At 39.2% G+C, this 19092-nt stretch overlaps 2 protein-coding genes across 4 annotated transcripts; one reads left to right on the forward strand and one right to left on the reverse strand.

Moving 5' to 3' along the window:
* Window positions 1–1933: 1933 nt before the first annotated feature.
* Window positions 1934–5107, reverse strand: cunh9orf85 (chromosome unknown C9orf85 homolog). Of its 3 annotated transcripts, none has more exons than XM_068605431.1 (4): window positions 4935–5107; window positions 4516–4622; window positions 3799–3912; window positions 1934–2560 (listed from the first exon to the last, which is right to left on the reverse strand). In XM_068605431.1, the coding sequence occupies exons 1-4, from the start codon at window positions 5034–5036 to the stop codon at window positions 2383–2385; spliced, it is 501 nt and encodes a 166-aa protein (XP_068461532.1). In that variant the 5' UTR covers window positions 5037–5107; the 3' UTR covers window positions 1934–2382. The 3 variants fall into 3 exon arrangements, with proteins under 3 accessions (XP_068461532.1, XP_068461533.1, XP_068461534.1); XM_068605432.1 differs by having other exon boundaries at window positions 4873–4938; XM_068605433.1 differs by having other exon boundaries at window positions 2434–2560; window positions 3866–3912.
* Window positions 5108–5578: 471 nt separating this feature from the next.
* On the forward strand, window positions 5579–17638 carry abhd17b (abhydrolase domain containing 17B, depalmitoylase). Its single transcript, XM_068566607.1, has 4 exons — window positions 5579–6081; window positions 7387–7863; window positions 14677–14856; window positions 15285–17638. Exons 2-4 carry the CDS (start codon window positions 7397–7399, stop codon window positions 15502–15504), a joined length of 867 nt encoding a protein of 288 aa, XP_068422708.1. The 5' UTR covers window positions 5579–6081; window positions 7387–7396; the 3' UTR covers window positions 15505–17638.
* Window positions 17639–19092: the final 1454 nt, after the last annotated feature.

Below are 19092 nucleotides of genomic sequence, written 5' to 3' on the forward strand. Positions count from 1 at the left end.
TTGGAGAGCCTCGGACGTAATGGAGATATACTTATATTTAAGCAAAAGAAATTGATTATGTTAATATAAGTCAAATACAACATTACGTTGCACATGATATACAATCTAATTAGTCATATTTGAGCTTTTAAATTACAATATTATCAAATAATACAATTTAATCTGTAATAACTATATAACATTGGGAAAAATATATTGCCTAAACGTTGGTCTATCTTAGTACTTTTTTGGCTATCCTAGCACCTGTTCAGTAACATGGCCAATAGTCGAGCATTAAATGTTCAAAGTGCAGGGTGTCTGACCGAGGTGCGCAGAAGACAGCTCACTTGAACGCAGTGTCCGAGGTTGTTGGGGTCTCATCTCACGTACAAGGCGATTCACTAGTCAAGAGCCTGAGGGATGAGCTATGGACCATGTTTCTGGTTTCGTGCTTTTGTTTTTTTCAGCCGATATCACACACCGAGGTGCATTAAAAATCTCCTCCAGCGCTTACTGCAAGCCAACAGCCTAATTGACCTAGATCATGAGGTGCTGCCCCTCTCATACAACACCAATAGACGTCTGTTTGCCAGATGCAGAGAACAATGTCTTCATAAAATATACTTCCAATAACAAGCCATGTACATAAGCAGTATGTTCAAGTAAACACGTGTAAATTATAACGGACTACAGCTTTTTTTGGTTTATTATAGAGCTAAATGTAAAATCATGTGAACGGGAAGCCTAACATACAAACTTGGAATATACAGATATACTTTGTTTAAAAATGTTGATGTTGCTCTTACTTCAAGTTAAATTTAAATGGTAATGTTGCAGCGCGCGCGCACACACACACAGGCACGCGCGCGCGCACACACACACACACACACACACACACACACTTAAAGCAAAGAGCTTTAGCCATTCAAGGATGTCAACTTGGAAGACAATAACACATCATGTGTGATATAGTGTTGGTCAATCTAAACTCAGAGGGTCAACATGAAGTGTACCTGTGAGGTTTGAGTTTCACATGAAGTTATTAGAAATAGAGGAAACTACTTACTCGCAATCAAACTGCAGTTTTAGGAAGTAAACTGTTGAGAGGATAACAAGATAGAGGACATTATGTACAATCTGTCTTTCATGAAACATCAGCAGGTCTATTTTTAAGCAGTCACAAGCTACATAGTTTATTGCACTTCCTTAAAAACTAAACTTGAGCAATAACTTAAATAATGAAAACTCTGCTATAATGTTGTGTCGGTCAGGCAGCACAAATCTGTTGGGTTGTTACTTGTTTCTCTTTCTCAGTGCACATTCTCACTTATAGACAATATGTAGCTAATATTATATTGGTGCCAACAGTGAAACCATTTTACTAATGTTATGGTTTTATGGTGGGTAATAACATCTTAAAGTATAACAATGGGCAATAACTTATAACAGTTGTAGTGTGGTTATAGATCAATTTACAGTACAACAAGGTAATTAAAAGCAAAGAAGATATACCTTCACAACGACAACAGAAATAACTCTTTTATCACTTAAAACTAACACATATTATTTTTTTAGACCCAAAGAGTAGCTTTGACTTTCCTAAACTTCTTAGTTGGATGATGTCTACAATACCAATGAGGAAGTAAGGTTTAAAATACTTCCACATTGTTTTAAATTCAGAAACCATCACATGATGATGAGAACATGTAACTACATGTTATTCAGTGAAAGGAATTGTAAACAGGAGCTGAAATTATTAACAAAGTAGAACTTGAGCTTAGTAACTTTTGCTAGAAATGCATGACTGCACTGCTTAGCACCCTACAGGAAAAGTCTATCAGCTGTACAGTCATGAACTAACATGTAAGTAACAAGTGAGAGTGTAGTTTGAGTCTACCACTTTTTGGGCATGATGAAAAACCTCACTGAATAAACATACGACTGAGTGTAAACATAATATTTGACTGATTTAATATTTCAGAGTTTGTTCCTGAAAAACCTGCTTTTAATGCTGCTGATACTTCAATGACAGTCCAGTTATTGTCATAATAATTAGTAGCTTAGATACATGTACAGGTGTTTATTACAGTAAAATAAAATGTTTATATCCAGGTGGTATTGTTTGGAAATGTACAATATACAATACAGCTATTCTGGCTACTCAACCTCCCCAGTGTTACATTTGCTCATACTCCAGGTGCTCCATCAAACCACATTTGTTTATTTTCAGTACTTAAATTGAAGATTGGTCGTGTCTTAAACATCGTACTGTCCTTTGAGTAGAATCTTGTTTTGTATAAATGTAAAAAAAAATAATTTTAAAATGGTATAACAAGAACCTGTGTTTATTGTCTTCAGTCGTTAAAGTTGACTGTCCACATCTGGGAGCGCATCATACCCGTTTTATGTCTTTTTTGGATCTGAGTCACTTGCAAAATCCTCTCCCTTATCATCGTCTCCTATGTCACTTAAGTCATCATCATCACTGTCCAAATCATCCAAGTCCTTCTTCCCTCTTCTTCCACTTCCTTTCTTTTTCTGTTCATCATCCTCTTCTTCCTGATATTCTTGTGGGTTTACACTACACAGTGAGAGAAAAACAAATGAGACAGTGACATTGTTATGTATGTTAAAATGTCAATCTTGAATATTAGAAATCTAAAGCTGAATGAGGTAAGACATTTGTGATTGGCCCCATGAATAAAGTATTGCAATATTTATATATTTGCAGTATTATGAAAGGGGGTCTGTTTTAAACATTCCATTTTAAACAGAAAACAAAACTTGACACAATTTTGTAAACCTGAAGCTCATGTATCAACCAAAAGAATGCAAACTGCTAAACAATGACATTGTTTTCAAGCTCATAAAAATTTTAAAAAAATCAGCCAAGACTCAAAACTTAAATGCACATTACTCTCATTGCCATGTTCACACTTGTATTTCAGGTTACATACTTGAACATGTTTAACGCTTTACTGTTCAAAACCTTGGATTTTACTCTATTTAGACTAGGACCAAATGTTATATTTTATAGAATAATTCTGTTTTCAATTTGAATGACATTTACTTTGACACATTTACTGTGTCAGCTGATTTCTAACTGCCTGTTCCTCCGGGTTGGTTAGGATGATGCGCCTCTGGTCTGCATCGCTCATGTCACGTTAGCTTACTTGCAAGAAGGATCTACGGACAGTTGGTTAGGTATAACATGCGTGTTATTGTCCTTCGGTGGTTGCAGAACATAATATTGTCCAGTAATGCCCATCTGTGGTGTAATGCTGATTGCGCCAGTGCAGTGTTGCTTTGCGGTCAAAAACCTATGCCCTTTTCGGGGTCGGGACACCTCCCGCCAGTCATGTTCTAATTAGTTATATAGTGTATCTGAACAGCGCCACCCAGTGTACATACATAGCAACGATGTGCTCCCATTTGGCTCCTACAGAGATGCAAAGATTGAAGCTAGAAGGCTGTCAATGAATTGTCAAGTATTTTCCAAGAGTCGGTTGTGATACTTCCCATTGTCCACTAGATGGGAGCCTTTTAGTAGAATTTACTGAAGAAGGCTGAATACTTGACTTCTTAAAACCTCCAGATAAAGACCACATGTAACACATTTCTTAAGGTCTTCATATACAGTGTGAGGACATGACACATAACATTGGCTACAGTAAAAAAGATATACATTTATATTATAGTAAGCAGTGAAGCTATATATTAAGACATGGTCAGAACACAAAAGGACTCCCAAGTCACCAATCCTCTGTATGCATAAAGCTGCACATACAAATACATTTGCATGCATACAGGACCACTCACGGAATAACAATGTCCTCTTTTTTCCCACATTTGCAGCAGATCTCCAGCTGAAGAGAACAGGGCTTACATATGATGTGATACGCGTCCTTCACTGTCCTTTGAGAACACTTGACACTAAAAAAAAAATACATGCATGCACAAATGTCATCAATTTTTACATTTGAACCAACTACAGCTGTCTTTAAAACATGAATAACAAATACAAACACAACACTTTACCGCACATATACAACGGTGTGACACACCTGCAAAGATTGTGTGTTTGACTTTAGGTTCCCATGCTAGTAAAATATAACAACAGGAGGACATCTGGAGCTTTCAGTGTCAGCTGACCTGTAGACCCCAAGTGAGTCCAGCAAAACAAATGCCCTGCAGTCATATCACTCCAATCAATCTTATTTATATTTCCAGTGTGATTAAAACAAAAAAAACAACCTGTGCCATACTTTTTATAATAAGATCATGCAAATGCTTGCTTGAAGAGAAGCAAATCATAGATCATAGCCGTTGTGAAAATGTAATGATAAAGTGTTTAGTCGATACATCAAGGCATTAAATAAATAACTGTTATAATCTAAGTGGTTTGTCTTGCTGTGTCAATTTCTCACAAAAGACTTCTGCAACAACTGGTGCGTTTACAAATGGGATCAGTTGAGATGATGCAGTCATGACCTGTTATGCAAATTTGAAATTAATAGTTAGTGTAAGTGTACTCACCATTTTTTAGGCTGTGTCAGAGTCTTGTATTTGTTGTACTTCACTTTCCACTCAAGAACCCCCTTACAATGTTGACAGAGCCCCTCATGGGTCTTTGAGTTTGCCTTCTGCAATTGTGATATCGTAAGCAGAGACACGATGCAAATGTTATAGTAATAATGTTACAACACGGCTTTGATAGAACAGCAGGATTTAAAGGCCATGCATTGTCCATTACTTGATCAACATTAAAAATATCTTGATTTTACTTTTATACACGTATTCTAGGCATTGATACTACAACATCGTTTCAGGACAGACACAATTTACTTATAGCCTCGACACAAGAGCACACTGTCAACAACATTTTTAACGTACGTAGCTCAGCATCTCTGCAGGCCAGCTAACGCTACACACACATGACTTCAAGTTCCACACACCTGCACTTGTACAGTCGCTCCATATTTGTTGTTTTTGAAGGCAAAACTGTTTTGATGCTTCTGGCTTCGCGACCGAGATACATTACCTTTCTGTGAACTCATTTTATTTTCCAATTTTAGTTACACATGGTATGCGGATGGGTAACAAGTCAGAAACCAAAGCATGCCGGAGAGAGTACTGACCCGGAAGTAGTACGAGCACATCCGGACCAGCTACGGATGTCGAAACAGGAAGCCTCCAATTTTCTCAAAAATAAATTAAAACAAAAAAGATATTTGTTGGAATTAAAAAAAACGAAAAAAAAATCACAACACAAAATAACAAAATAAATAGGCACGACGCCTGATCGTCATCAGGAGGGCATCATCATCAGACATCAGGAGGGCGTGGCCAAAAAACGGAAGTCACAGCAACAGTTATTTCCTGTAGTTCCGATATGTAGGCTACTTGTAGTTTACAGAAAACTGACCGCAGAATCTTGTCAACGCCCCCTGATGATACCGCTCGCTCTCGCCTGCTCCTCAGGCGAGGCGCAGTTCATCTCCAACGAATCTATTGGCGGACTTGTTTCACCAGTGGCGTTGCTATTTGTCCATGGAACTGTCAATCACAATTCCCTCCTTCCTTACAAACTAGAAATAACAAGCGGAACGATTTTCACAACGAAAAGAAAGCGCTGATGTTTCGGAGGCAAGCGATACTTCCGAGACAATAATTTAGTTAATTTGAGCACTTTATTGAATTTACCCAGGATTTACCCATGTCGCTGTTAAGCAGAATATACTTAAACGTTTTGAATGAAAAGACCTTGTTATTATTCAGGACCATATGTTGAGAAAACCGAGCGGAGAAAAAAAAAGCAACGACAGTTTAGGAGGCTGTCTGGACCCGGACCCGAGGACGAAGCGTCTAGCTAATCGTAACTCGCAGCTGTGGTGCCAGGACGGATATTCACACTCGAAGTGACAAAGCCAACAAATAGGACACGAAACAGAGGATAATCTGTCACAGGCTAACAGTGACAATCTCCTCGCGTCGAGAAGAAGCTAATTTCGTTGGTTTGGAGCGACAATAACACCTGACGTTGGCCAACACTGTCTCCTGAAAACAGAACGGAAAACAACACGAGCGTCCACCGCCTTCCAGGTAAAGGTTGTGCTAATAACAATTCCGCTCTGTGTCAAAGAACACGCGAATAGTTGCATGTCATTGTTATCTCTTCAAACACATTTCTGCCTCCAACCACCATTTTACTGTACATCGGTGCGGGGCTCCATTCTGTCTCTGCAGTGGGGAGATTATAGACTGTTTTGGGTAATATTTAGTATTAAGCAAATAGCATTAACTGTGTATTTAACTGTTTTTGCAAATCTCACAGCATCGTGCTGAAGTTCCCTCCAAGTGGCTGCAAAAAGTATTTACCAGACATTTTCTCTGCAACAGCCAATTGTTTATATAATAAGTGCACACAGGTAATTGTGTGTGTGTGTGTGTGTGTGTGTGTGTGTGTGTGTGTGTGTGTGTGTGTGAGACCTATTTGGAAGGTCTTAACTAAAAATCAAACAATATGCCATAGAGATGCTGGGGCATCAAGATGGGGCCACGATTCAAGAAATAAGCAACATGCTGGTTTATCCTGGCAAAAAAGCCACTGCAGACTGTCCCATGATTGTAACTTTGCATAGATTGGAGGATGGTATTGCAAAGATGTAATAGTAGGGTGTAGTTTCTTACTTCGAGCGCCTTCATTGGAAATACAATCCACACGTTGTCATAACCCCGACAGTGATGCGTTTCAGCCAACTTGGATGGTCATGAGTAGTTACGCAGAGTCAAATTACTTGCTTGTAAAATGTCCTGAGGGACATTTTGTGAGGTTGACCAGCTTTGATTTTTTCAAAATAAGTTGTGCTGATGTGTGAAGTGCTGCCCGGCCACTACAATTTCAAGAGCAGCTGGGATATCCAAAAGATAGCCTTCGGTAGAGGTCCAGGTGCAGGATGAAACACGAATGCCTTTTAAGTCAATACTATCTGAGAGGTTGTGGAGCCCCGAGGTAGACGGAGAACACACACTCAATCGGGGTCAGATATTTTTTTTTTATAATACCTCCCTGAAGAGAGCCATGCATTCTGGAGGTGGATAATTTACAACAGCCTGGGTTTATCCTCTAGTTTCTTTATTTCACTTCACAAAGACGAGTATTTATGTTCTTGGAGAGATTTAAGGAGGTTCTTGTGACGTTTTCCTTGTGATCAATCAATCTGCTGGGGATGCTAAGACAATTTAGGGTTTTAGTGTGTGTGTAATATCTCTCTCTCTCTCTCTCTCTCTCTCTCTCTCTCTCTCTCTCTCTCTCTCTCTCTCTCTCTCGATAGAGAGATATATAGATAGATAATCTATCTCACACACACACGTACGTTTAACAATTTCTCATTCTCCCTGTCACAGCGTTTTGAGGATGAACCACTTATCCCTCAGCGAGCTATGTTGCCTGTTCTGCTGTCCACCGTGTCCCAGCAAGATTGCCTCTAAACTGGCCTTCCTGCCTCCAGAGCCCACCTACAGCCTCATGTCTGATGACAGTGGCAGCCGTTGGACGCTGCACCTCTCAGAGCGCGCTGACTGGCAGTACTCGTCCCGTGAGAAAGATGCCATTGAATGTTTCATGACTCGCACAACAAGAGGGAACCGCATTGCCTGCATGTTCGTCCGGTGCTCACCCAGCGCTCGATATACTCTATTATTCTCCCATGGAAACGCAGTGGACTTGGGCCAAATGAGCAGCTTCTACATTGGCCTGGGTTCACGGATCAACTGCAACGTCTTCTCCTACGACTACTCGGGTTACGGGGCGAGTTCTGGAAAACCCTCTGAGAAGAACCTGTACGCTGATGTCGATGCCGCCTGGCAGGCACTTCGGTCACGGTAAGGAAGGATGATGAAGGGAATGGGAGATGGGCACACCTGTAACCACATTTTGAGACAGCCTGTAGAAAAAGGAAGCAGTAGTTTCACTAGTTCTAGTATGCAATGTTAAACCTTAAGGCGTAGAAGCAACACCTAAAATGTGTGTCATGACTTTAATTTGCAAACAGAAAAGGGTGTCACTTTTCCCAAACTTAAGTGGAAAGGGAAGTAACACAACACACATGTAAATGCCCAACAGTTCTGTTCATTGCATGACAATAGCAGGAAAGAGTCGTACTAATGACCATGCAGAATGAGCATGTAGAAGCACAGTCAAGTCTTTCTCGTCTGACAGCTTTTGTGAGATAATGTTGTGAACAACCACAATGCCAACCTTTCCTTGTTGTTATGCTGTGATTGTCTGTCTACAGCTATTGGTGAGTGTGAACAGTAAGGAAATGGGGTTTTGAGGATGGAGTAGAAAGAGTTAAAGACACAAAGAGTTGGCAGAAGGCGCTTGTTGGAGAAACAAGTATTGGGCCTGGTAAAATCATGGGTGGTGACAACAGCAATAGTTTAGAAGGGACGGCATGATATTTTTCTGGGCGGTAATAGTAGCGTGTTTTCTATGATTATGCTGGCCGGCCATATGTAGGTGTGAGTGGGTGCTCTGCTGCATCTTTTTGCTCTGCAGGCTATGAATAGAAACTGACATTTATTGGTCAATATTTGACTTTCAACAAGAAGCACGGCATATGCAAGTTGAACATATAATGTGGTTCTTGTTGACAGTATCTGCATTTGCAATGATTTTGAAACGAGAACGCTTGGACTCTTTGTTTTATGTTCCTGATGCTGTAGATTAATTTGCAGTGTTTAATATCTGCTCTATTACAATAAATTAACTCATGTAGTTTAAAATAACTGATTTACCATGATAGCCTGAAAAACTAATTATTCATTCTTAATTTCTAACTATATTTTCATGATAATCAAAACTGAATATAATTTCAGGAAATTATGACAAAAAAACAACCTATGCGAATAAATATTGTTTACTTGAACTTAAAATACTTCTACTATATCTGTCCAAGATCCCAAAACGTTTATCACTACAAGCAAAGTCATATTAGTTCTAAATGTTGTTCATCAGTGTGTTTAAACCACACGTCCTTCACTCCCTTTCATCTATGTTTAACTCTCTCTTCATCTCCTTCTTGTGTCCTTTTATAATGCCACCGGCTTTGTACGCCAAGTCTTTGGTGCTCGTTAGCCGGGAGAGTCTCTGTGGTCCTTCACACATTCAATACACACATTTGTTGACTTGAAACAATTAGTTGAACAATTGGTAATATTTTGATGGGGCAAACGTTTTCTCATTCCAACATCTCCAATATTTCACATAATCCAAACTAATCATCTTTGGGTTCTGACTGTTGATAGGACAGAGTAAGCAATTTGAAGCTGACATGTGTGTGCATGTGTATATAACATATCATATTTGTGCCTCTTTGTTTACATGGATGGGGTGGAAACAAAAGTTCATCCAGTCGATGTTTCTGTTTATTTGCTGCTGGAAGACAAACAAATGAATAAAAGAGGAAATGGGGAACTTTGGCTCAGAAAAACTAAATGCAGGAAGAGGAGAGCCAAAGAAGTGTAAATCAACCATAAAGAGAAACACTTGGCGACTAGTGTGGCGTGCCACTGCCGTGTGGCACTGCAGAGGTTTAAAAGTGCTGATGTACAACATGGTTCGGGCCTCTGGCAACAAAATGGTATTGTTTCTTAGTTGCCAACTTTTGCTGTGAATCTCTCAGCACTATTACATTTTTTTTTCACAATATCCCAATTTAGAGAATATACAAAGTGGCCTTATGTAAATAAGGAAACTGACAAGTTAAACAGGAAATTATTGATCATCAAGGTTGTGCATACAAAAAATATACCCCTGCTGTGAAGAACCACGCACTTTCCTGGTGGCCAGCCAGGCACACTCGCTACGTGTGTGTGTGTGTGTGTGTGTGTGTGTGTGTGTGTGCGTGTGCGTGTGTGTGTGGGAACAAATCCATTCCTTTGCATTATAGTAAACCTTTCTGTTTAGATTAAGAACGCTTCACTGCCATAAATGTCTCCCAAAGCTTTAATTGACGAATGTGATAGAAAGGATAAGTAATGAAGGCGTTAGAAAGGCCTTATGGACAGTCTGAACCCATTCTTTCGTTTTTATTTCTATTCACAGCACTTACTTAAAAGAGAAAAACAAACACTTAAGGCTGCTGTGTTGTTATGCTTTTAATGTTTCTTATTTTAATAATAGTATTATTATTAGTTGTTACACCAAGGAAACTCCTACACACAATTGTGACCGGTGTTGAAATTTACTTGGAAATTGAATTTAATCGTCACGAAGCACAATAGATGCTTCAAATACTATTTGATTACGAGTCAATTTAATTTGTCCTTAAATAACAGTGCTGTGATCATATCTGATCTATTTCCAATTAAACTTTGTACGGTGGGCTTGCTATTTGCCTACTGATGTTACTGGTTATAGGACCGTTTTTGTACATGATGTAATCAGCTGTCTTTAAAAAGGGCAGAGCTAGTATCGACCCACGTCAATCTCCGTTAATGGACCACATGTCTTTGTTGGTTAATCAGAAAAGAATCTGGTAAGAACCCTCAAGATCTAATAGGCTGCTTTCTGGAACAAGGAAATAACTTTATGTTGAAGAAGCCTCAACTTGTGTGCCTACTGTATGAAACTCTTTAAAGCCAGGTTGCAAGTCTGATTGCCAGCTTGTCATGACATTTAAGTAAGAGAACATAAAACAAACATGTCTGCCTGAATTATGTCACATGGCCATCTCCCTTTTTTGTGTGTAGCAAAAGTGGCATCTGCATTTTATATAAATACAAATGATAAGAATAAGGCTAGACGATACTATATATATATATATATATATATATATATATATATATATATATATATATATATATATATATATATATATATATATATATATATATATATATATATATATATATATATACTTCTCTTCAAACAAATCCCTGTGCTATAGGCAATGATCATTCAGCTCTCATACAAAAATAACTTTGGAATGTGTGCTAAATCTATACATACAGTTATAAAGTGCATGTTTACAATGACAAGCTACTGAAGCTACCTTTCCTCAGTGAATGCATGACTTTAGCCGTTCAGTATCTCTATGGCCATAAAAACATGGTGATGGATGTTGTATCTTAGTTTTCCGCTAGTACTTAATTTAGAAAGTAAACTTTATATCTGTGGCGTTCAGGGGCAGCGGTAATAATTGGACAGCCCTATGTCACAGAATCATAACGTTGATGTCAAATGTCAAGCTATCGTTTTTTCCGCATCGAGTCATACATGTTCAAGAGAGATTGGTGACTAGAATCGATATTACACCCCCCACCCTCTATATGTTTAACTTTTAATGGTGCACATGGCAATTGTCTGGATGGAGCACATATGATAGAAGATTGTGTAGAACTTTATCAATAATTTTGGCCTTTTTATTTTATTAGAGTATTTAGGGTTACTAGGATTCCTCGTATCATGAGTGATTTGCCATTTGTGCTCTGCTGTCCGTATCTGATGGTTTGAGAGCTGTGCCAGATTCATGCTTGTCTGTCTGTGATGGAAGGAGGGTACAACCCTGCCTTTTGACCCTGCCAAGCACAAATGCACTAGATTGTCTTTATCAAATCAAAAGGCAGCTCTGCATGGCCTCATATTGGTTTGCTTCCTACATCCCTCATGCATATCTCTAATGTAAGATTAGAGGCACAGCCTGAAGAAAAAAGGGCTCTTGTGCCTCCTCCACTTTCTTGGCTTGTTTTCTTTTTCTGATTTATTTGGCATTTTGAACCTGTTAAGTTTAGTCTTGTTCGGTTTTGACTCCAATCGTTCTCTCCCTATGATTTGGTAGCTGCCAAATTACTCTTCTCCTGAGTGTTGACACACAATCATATGACAAAGGGAAGCCATGAACAGGCAAACCCCAACTGCTCAGCCAAATAGGCAACACACTCTCCTCCTGTGTTTTTTTTTTTTTTGTTCAGCTACGGTGGATGAGGCACTCCCATCACCTGAGCAGGGAGGGGATCGGATGATTCAGCAATGTTTGCTTACTCACACTGCCTCCATTATTGTACCAACGATTACACAGGTGTGTGTGTGTGTGTGTGTGTGTGTGTGTGTGTGTGTGTGTGTGTGTGTGTGTGTGTGTGTGTGTGTGAGCAACCCATGTCTAATGACAAAAGTCTTTCCACACTATGGCCACTCAAAACAAATGCAAAAACTCACTTCCTCATCAATTATCATACTGATCCAATTCAGAAGTCCATCCATAGACCGTTAATAGTGGGTGGAAATTCTCCCAAATATGGACACGGAAAGGCTACCCATCATGACTGCTATGTATTGTTTATTTGAAAGATCAGTGGTGGTTTGGTTCATTGGGCCAAAGGTACACAAAAGCTGCTGTGTCTGTTAATTCAGTTGGTTGGCGTGCAATCTCCCACCTGACTGTCCTTAGTGCAGAGCAACAAGAACGGAGCTTAGTGCCGATACTTGCTTTTATTTTTTATGTGTGGGCAGTCTGGCACTGTTGATGCTCACCAACGGCATATGTTAATTGTTTATGTATTGTAAACTAGTATGCTTATATAACTTTATAGTTGCATGCTATTTCATCAGGTTTCTTATGTTTATTTTTAGAATTATGTTCTCATTCCTTTAAAGGTCATTGTTGCTGTTAATAGTAATGTATTATTTGTACTGGTAAAATCTCATTCCATTACAACCTTAACTTCAAAGCTTCATTGAAGGATTCCTATGCTGTAGTGCAGATTGTACACTAAGCCGTAAACGAAATTCAGAATATCCTGAAATATATATTAGTTTAGTTATAACGACTGCTATGGGATGATACTACTTTTGGTCCTCAGAGCAAGAGGTGGGCAGCCAAGAGGGGTCGAGAGACATAATAAGGAAATACGGGAGGATGTGTTGCATAATAGATTGGATTTTCTGTCAGGAGACTGAATTGATAAAGGTTTGGGGGAGGGGCGTAACCATGGAGCTTGGCTGGCAACACTCTAGTGAGGTCTCTTCCAGCTGAAATGCAATCGAAGAAATTGCAGGCTTGTGTTGGCCTGTCCGGAGGGATGGGGGGAGGGGGGGGGGTTGTTGGTTGGTTGCATCTTGAGTGGAACTGGGTTGGTCAAAGCCAGTCATAGTGCTGGCTTAACATGAGTGCAGCTAGAGATGCACTACTGTTGTCCTTCTATACCGAATGAGTGAGCAGAAACCACAGCAGTCTATCAAAAAGAGGCAGGATGGGTTTGAGATTCAAAGTGACCTTGTTGTAAAGCAAGCGGTCACAGGTTCATCCAATCAAAACACTCCTACAAGCACAATGTTTGTAAGGTGGAAAGATGTCAAGTTAGATTTGTGGATGGCCTTGCTGCAGTATACTTTCTCCCTTTACCTGATGACAAAGCTGGTTTCAATTTCCCCTCTTTGTATTGAAATGTATAAGCTTTATGTGTGTCAGGATTGGTCAGGACTTGATATTAAACACATATTCATACATCAGCTGAGTGAAAGTCATTTCCAATATTACTTGGCACCTTCTGTTACTTGTCAAGTTTTCTTTTAAGAATGTGTTCACTGCTTTTAACAGGGAAGATTTTGGTTTGATGTTACTAAAAGTATTTTGCCCTTCACCTACTTCACATATTGTTGTCTGTCACTACAGCTGAGCTCAAACCTGCCTTGCGACATAAAACTTGCGTTACTAAATAACGTGATGTTGTGTCACAGTCAGAGACAACATCAGTAGGCACAGTGTCATTTTTTACAGTTTAACAAAGTACTTGAGATTTTGTATTATACTTGTGTTGTGGGATTCCTAATTCTAATAATCCATCACAGCAGTGTAGAGTGGTGTCAGACTTTGATGTTCATGTTTGTTCATCACTGTGCATTGTAGAACTGCAGTGGCAGAGGCTGTACCGTTAAGCCTGTAATATTGGTGTTTCTAATTTTAATAATTAAGTAGCGCGGTGTTTTTCGTCATGGTTGTGGCTGTGTACTATGCACTATCCAGCAGTCCAGACAGTGATGCAGTGTTCTCAGGCGAGCTTTTAGTTTGTCAGCTGACTGGTTGCTTGCAAGAGTGGGTCACACTCTCCACAATCAGCTGTGGAATGTCCCTCACCCTCAATCCAGGATCAGCATCTTTTCCTGCTGCCTTTCTGCTTGTTTTGCTGTTATTCCCCCCTCCTTCCCTCTGAATCACAATACTTCAGCTACTTTGAAAAGCAGCAGACAGCCACTGAGCCGTGACTGTCTGCCATCTTTGTGTACACAATTAAGGAGGTAGTATAATTACTGAGTCACTATTGTGTGACGTTTCAGCCTTTTAATAGAATATGTGTAAGTCTTAGTAAGCACACAGGTGTGTGTTTGCATGGGGTAACATGCAAACACCTTAACCCTACAAAAGCCCTTGGAATCGTGATTACAAACGGTTAGCCTTTTTTAGCTTGAAAAACGTCTAAAGAAAATAAAAATGGTGGATTCCACACTACAATATTTGCCTTTTCAATTATGCCAGAAAAGCTGCTTTTTACAACTAACAAAAGGCCTTACTGGATGCCTGCCAGTGTCTGGAAAAACATATATGATTTACCTGCATGTGTCTAGCTACTAGTAGAATAAATACCTTGAACATGATCAGCGAAATAAAGTACATATATGATGTGTCAATTTTGCAGGTATGGCATCCGTCCAGAGCACGTCATCGTGTACGGCCAGAGCATCGGCACCGTGCCCTCTGTGGACCTGGCTGCTCGCTATGAGAGTGCTGCAGTCATCCTCCACTCCCCGCTCACCTCTGGCATGAGAGTGGCCTTCCCTGACACCAAGAAGACCTACTGCTTTGACGCCTTTCCAAAGTGAGTGCACCGTGTGAGACAGATGGCTCATGTGAAAGCCAGGCTATATGTATCAAAGACAACCACAGAAAGGCACACATTCTTCCTGCACAGCTATTGAAATAGCAAAACACAGTTGGATTTTAAAAACACATGAATACATTTGCATTAAAAAAAAACACTTTCACAAGCCTACAGACATTGGTGTATGCATTGAGATGCATCGGTTTGTCTATTGAACAGTGCTTAAAATTTGTTCAATAGTTCCCTCTGGTGGTCACTTGGCAAATTAGATCTGCCACTTTTCAGTAGTTTTTCAAATAAAAAATAGTTTAATTTATGATTACAATAACTCAACCCAGATCTTACTACTTCTATCTGCTTCATGCCTATATTTCTTTTTTTATCCATATCTTAACCTAACTTTGTCTTATTTTCCTACTCCAAAGCATCGACAAGATTTCGAAGGTAACATCACCAGTACTGGTGATCCACGGTACGGAGGACGAGGTCATCGACTTCTCCCACGGCCTGGCTTTATATGAACGCTGTCAGCGCCCCGTGGAGCCGCTCTGGGTAGAGGGGGCTGGACACAATGACGTAGAGCTCTATGGACAATACCTGGAGAGGCTCAAACAGTTTGTTGCACACGAGCTGGTCAACTTGTAGAGGAGCTGGAAGAAAGATGGAGAGGAAAGAAGAAAAGAAAGGGGTTGGATGATGGAGAAGGGGTACAACTTTTCTTTTTGTTAAGTGATGCAGGTAAAAGTGGTGTTTGTCTGTGCAGTACTGACGTTTTGGTGGCAGTCTCCTCTCTTTATTGAGCACCTATTCTTCTCCTTGGAGCTCCAGTTTGCCTGTCGGTACCCTCAACTCCACATGCTGCAGCTGTGCACTTACAAGTAGCCACCATTTAGTTTTTGTGTTTAGATTTTAATTTTATTATTTTGAAAATTGCACATTGCGCAAGTGCGTGAATGAAAGAAGTACACCTGTGCACAGACAACATACTATGTGTGTATGCAGTATGCGAGTGAAAGACAGATTGTGTGTCACATTTTTGCTGCCTTTTAAGAAGGACATGGTCCACTGTTCTTAAAGGAGAGGTTTGTGAGGCTTTCAAGGTTCTGAGAAGCAGCCTTGATACAAACTGGACTGGATCAGAAGTGGACCAGACTTTCTCACTCTGCAGCCTCCATGAGTTTCTTTTTTTGGATTACTGTGTATTATATTTTTTGTATTTTACATGGTATTTTTGCACTCTTCGGTGTCACTTAAGAACTGTACAAGACAAACTAATACTATCTAGCTGGGCCATTGGTGCCAAATACCTACTATATAGCAGAGAGTTGGTCCCACCAAGAACTTTGTACAAAATACATTAAGAATCGCCTTTAAAGCTCTGTAGGCTGTACTCAGTCTCTACTTCTCCATTTAGTCTTTAAAAAAGTACAATTTCATGCAATCCTACAGTCAAGAATATTACGCTAGAGGGGTCTCAGTCTGCAGCTCATGTAGTGCGTATTGACCATGTGTTGGTTACTTCCTCACTCCTTTTTGAAAGTGCTTTCTTCAAGGTAAACTCAGAAGTATTGTTGCAGAAAGAGAAGTGTCACTACGCTATAGACGAGGAGCTGGATGTTGTCAGAATAATGAATGAAAAATGGGCAGTTAATGGACATAATATCTAACACCCTTTGGAAATGACAAAGTATTCGCCTTGATAAAGTAACTATTATGAAACCCAGTGTTGAGGTTTTGTCTGTCCGTAAGTTATATATTGTACGCAGTTATTGCAGTTTTTTCAACTATGTTGACTATTGTGACAGCAGCTAATAGCCGGTGCTCTGATCAAGACTTAAACCACGAATGCCAATCAGGACTGAATGGTGAACATTATAAACACAGCTGGTGTTGATTCCTTTTGAGTTCAGGAAGTTGTTTAAGATGAAAATGTGTTCCAAGTTGAGAAGCATTTACTTCATTGGAGCTTAAAATGAATGGACAAAGGCTTCTATCAGAGTATATGGCTCAGCATTTAAGCCCTCCATCATGGACAGAATGTTTTGTTTTCGTCTTAACTTTATCGTGTCTGCATGGTATTTCTGGATCCATTGCTGTCTGTTGATTTGCCCTTTTTAATGCAGAGTGAACCAGCTGATGACTTCACTGAGGCTCTGAAAAGCTGATGTCAAAGTGCTACTGCATGCCATGAATTGTTGTCTGTTTTTTTTATTTTTTATTTTGATAACAAACTCAGAATTGCATTTAAAGTCTCAATGAGTCATTTTCTCATGTGTTTTTGATGCCTGTGTTGACAAAAGGGGTCAAATACTGGTAAGAGACAATTAACCAATATATAAATGGGTGCTACTGTAAACCTTCAGGTTGAGAGAAAGTTTGATGTTTGTCCGATTGACCAAGATCCAGATTGGTAACTTGTTTGTCAGGTGATTGATTGGTTGTTATGAAAACTACTTCTTCTCACAACTCATTTTTCCTATAAACAAGATTCTGTTTCTTTCATTTTCACTTTGTAAATAATATTTGTACTGGACATTGCCATTATGTTATGTTTTTCTTATGCAAGGTTTTTTTTTAACTGTTCTCATTTTACTTCTTTAACTCTTGACCAAGGTAGGCCATCATGTCGGCTCTCCGATGACCTTTCTACTTGTCACTTTGACTTATGTCATCTCTGATTTAATTAGATTAATTTTGTATATCATATTTCAATACAGAAGGAACTTGTATGTAATAACAATATTAATAAAGTAATTATAACATTGATAGCGCAAATAAAATGGTATTTGAGAAGCGAACCAGTCTGTGACTGAACTGTTTTTTTGGGGGGAAATGTTTTAAGATAGATAAGCCAGAACAAGTTATCTTCTATATGATAAAGACGGTGCCGTACAGTATGATGGGATCACAGGGCAAGAGACAAAGGGATGCAGAAATGTAATTTCAAGACCTGGCATGGCCAAGATATTTTTTATCAAGCAATATAACAGGGATTACTATGTGTTTTGGGTATTGTGCTTTTCATGAAACTTAACCTTACTAGTGTTCTCTGGTATGTTCTCTGGAACATTTCTAAAAGCTGGTTTTTGGTCTTGTATAGTTGGGGCAAGTGTGTCAGTTCTGCTCATTGTGATTTTAGGCCACAACGTTTTTTTTGTTTTTTTTTTCCCTGGGTCCAGATTAAAGAGATAATATTTCATAGCAAACTCTACTTATTAAAAATATGAAAACTTGATAGTGCTTTAGGTCAAGAGGTTAACTCTGCCGCTTAGACTCTGGGACAGTAACAGTATATGGATGAGATCATTGGAAGATTACCGAGGTTATGGGAAAAGGATGTGGCGGTAATCCTGTGGCGTGACAGTAATGAAAATGAGACATGTAAAAGTCATGTTACTTATGCAAACTCTTACTGTATCTGAATTATCTGGATATTATCAGTGTTTATTCACTTTAGAATTAATTATTCATTTGAGCATCTTTATAAGAGGTTTTGTCCGCTTGTCTGGGAAGCTATAGAGTATTTAGTCTTTTATACCAGCAGACGGCAGTGTGGCCCGAGTTTAAGCCCCTCCCCTCACTTCATGCTGCTCAAGCGCTCCTTGTGACGCATTCAATGACTCCTCGGAAAGCCCTACATTCCTTCATTAAGTCCAGAGACGATGATCTGTCCCAATTTCAGATAGGTTGGAAATAGAAACGCCCAGGCTGCATTAAAAAAGTCAGTGTTTGTTTCATCATATGAGTAAACTGCTAGTTTGTGCTTCAACTCCAAAATTACAAGTGTGCTCATGTCGAAATATGGTTTCTGCTTTTACACTTTACTGTTAATTTTTATGGATGTTTTCCTATAGGAGCCAGGGTATCAATTGTTCACTGCAGCAGAGGTTAATCACTGTCAAACTGTCAATCTGTCAATCAAGATGTGGCAACATAGCAATCATACTCCATAATAGAATATTATCACAGGATATTTACAGCAGGAGACTGTGTATTATTGCTGGTGATGTATTCTCTAAGTATTAGATCCCTGCGCCAAAGTCCCCACATTTTCATATCTTTTAGTAGAATTATATATATGATTCAATCATGCTGGTCTTACACACTTCAATACTACTTGTGCAAAATAGCAAACAATAAAATATACTAGAAAATAGTGATGATAAGAATTGTACAACTACTACTACTACTACTACTACTACTACTACTACTACTACTACTATAACAATAACA

Source organism: Clinocottus analis, unplaced genomic scaffold (genome assembly GCF_023055335.1).
Source record: "Clinocottus analis isolate CAN_PGR_092001 unplaced genomic scaffold, fCliAna1.0.p SCAF_7, whole genome shotgun sequence".
Lineage (NCBI taxonomy): Eukaryota > Metazoa > Chordata > Actinopteri > Perciformes > Cottidae > Clinocottus > Clinocottus analis.

Excerpts from the sequence above, each read along its gene's own strand:
- cunh9orf85 (XM_068605431.1), bottom strand. The coding sequence starts at position 5,036 with ATGAGTTCACAGAAAGGTAATGTATCTCGGTCGCGAAGCCAGAAGCAT. Across the intron at positions 3,913-4,515 it reads CTGACACAGCCTAAAAAATG|TGTCAAGTGTTCTCAAAGGA; the intron begins GTGAGTACACTT and ends TTTTTTTTTTAG. Across the intron at positions 2,561-3,798 it reads AAAGAGGACATTGTTATTCC|TGTAAACCCACAAGAATATC; the intron begins GTGAGTGGTCCT and ends CTCACTGTGTAG.
- abhd17b (XM_068566607.1), top strand. The coding sequence starts at position 7,397 with ATGAACCACTTATCCCTCAGCGAGCTATGTTGCCTGTTCTGCTGTCCA. Across the intron at positions 7,864-14,676 it reads TGGCAGGCACTTCGGTCACG|GTATGGCATCCGTCCAGAGC; the intron begins GTAAGGAAGGAT and ends TCAATTTTGCAG. Across the intron at positions 14,857-15,284 it reads TGCTTTGACGCCTTTCCAAA|CATCGACAAGATTTCGAAGG; the intron begins GTGAGTGCACCG and ends CCTACTCCAAAG.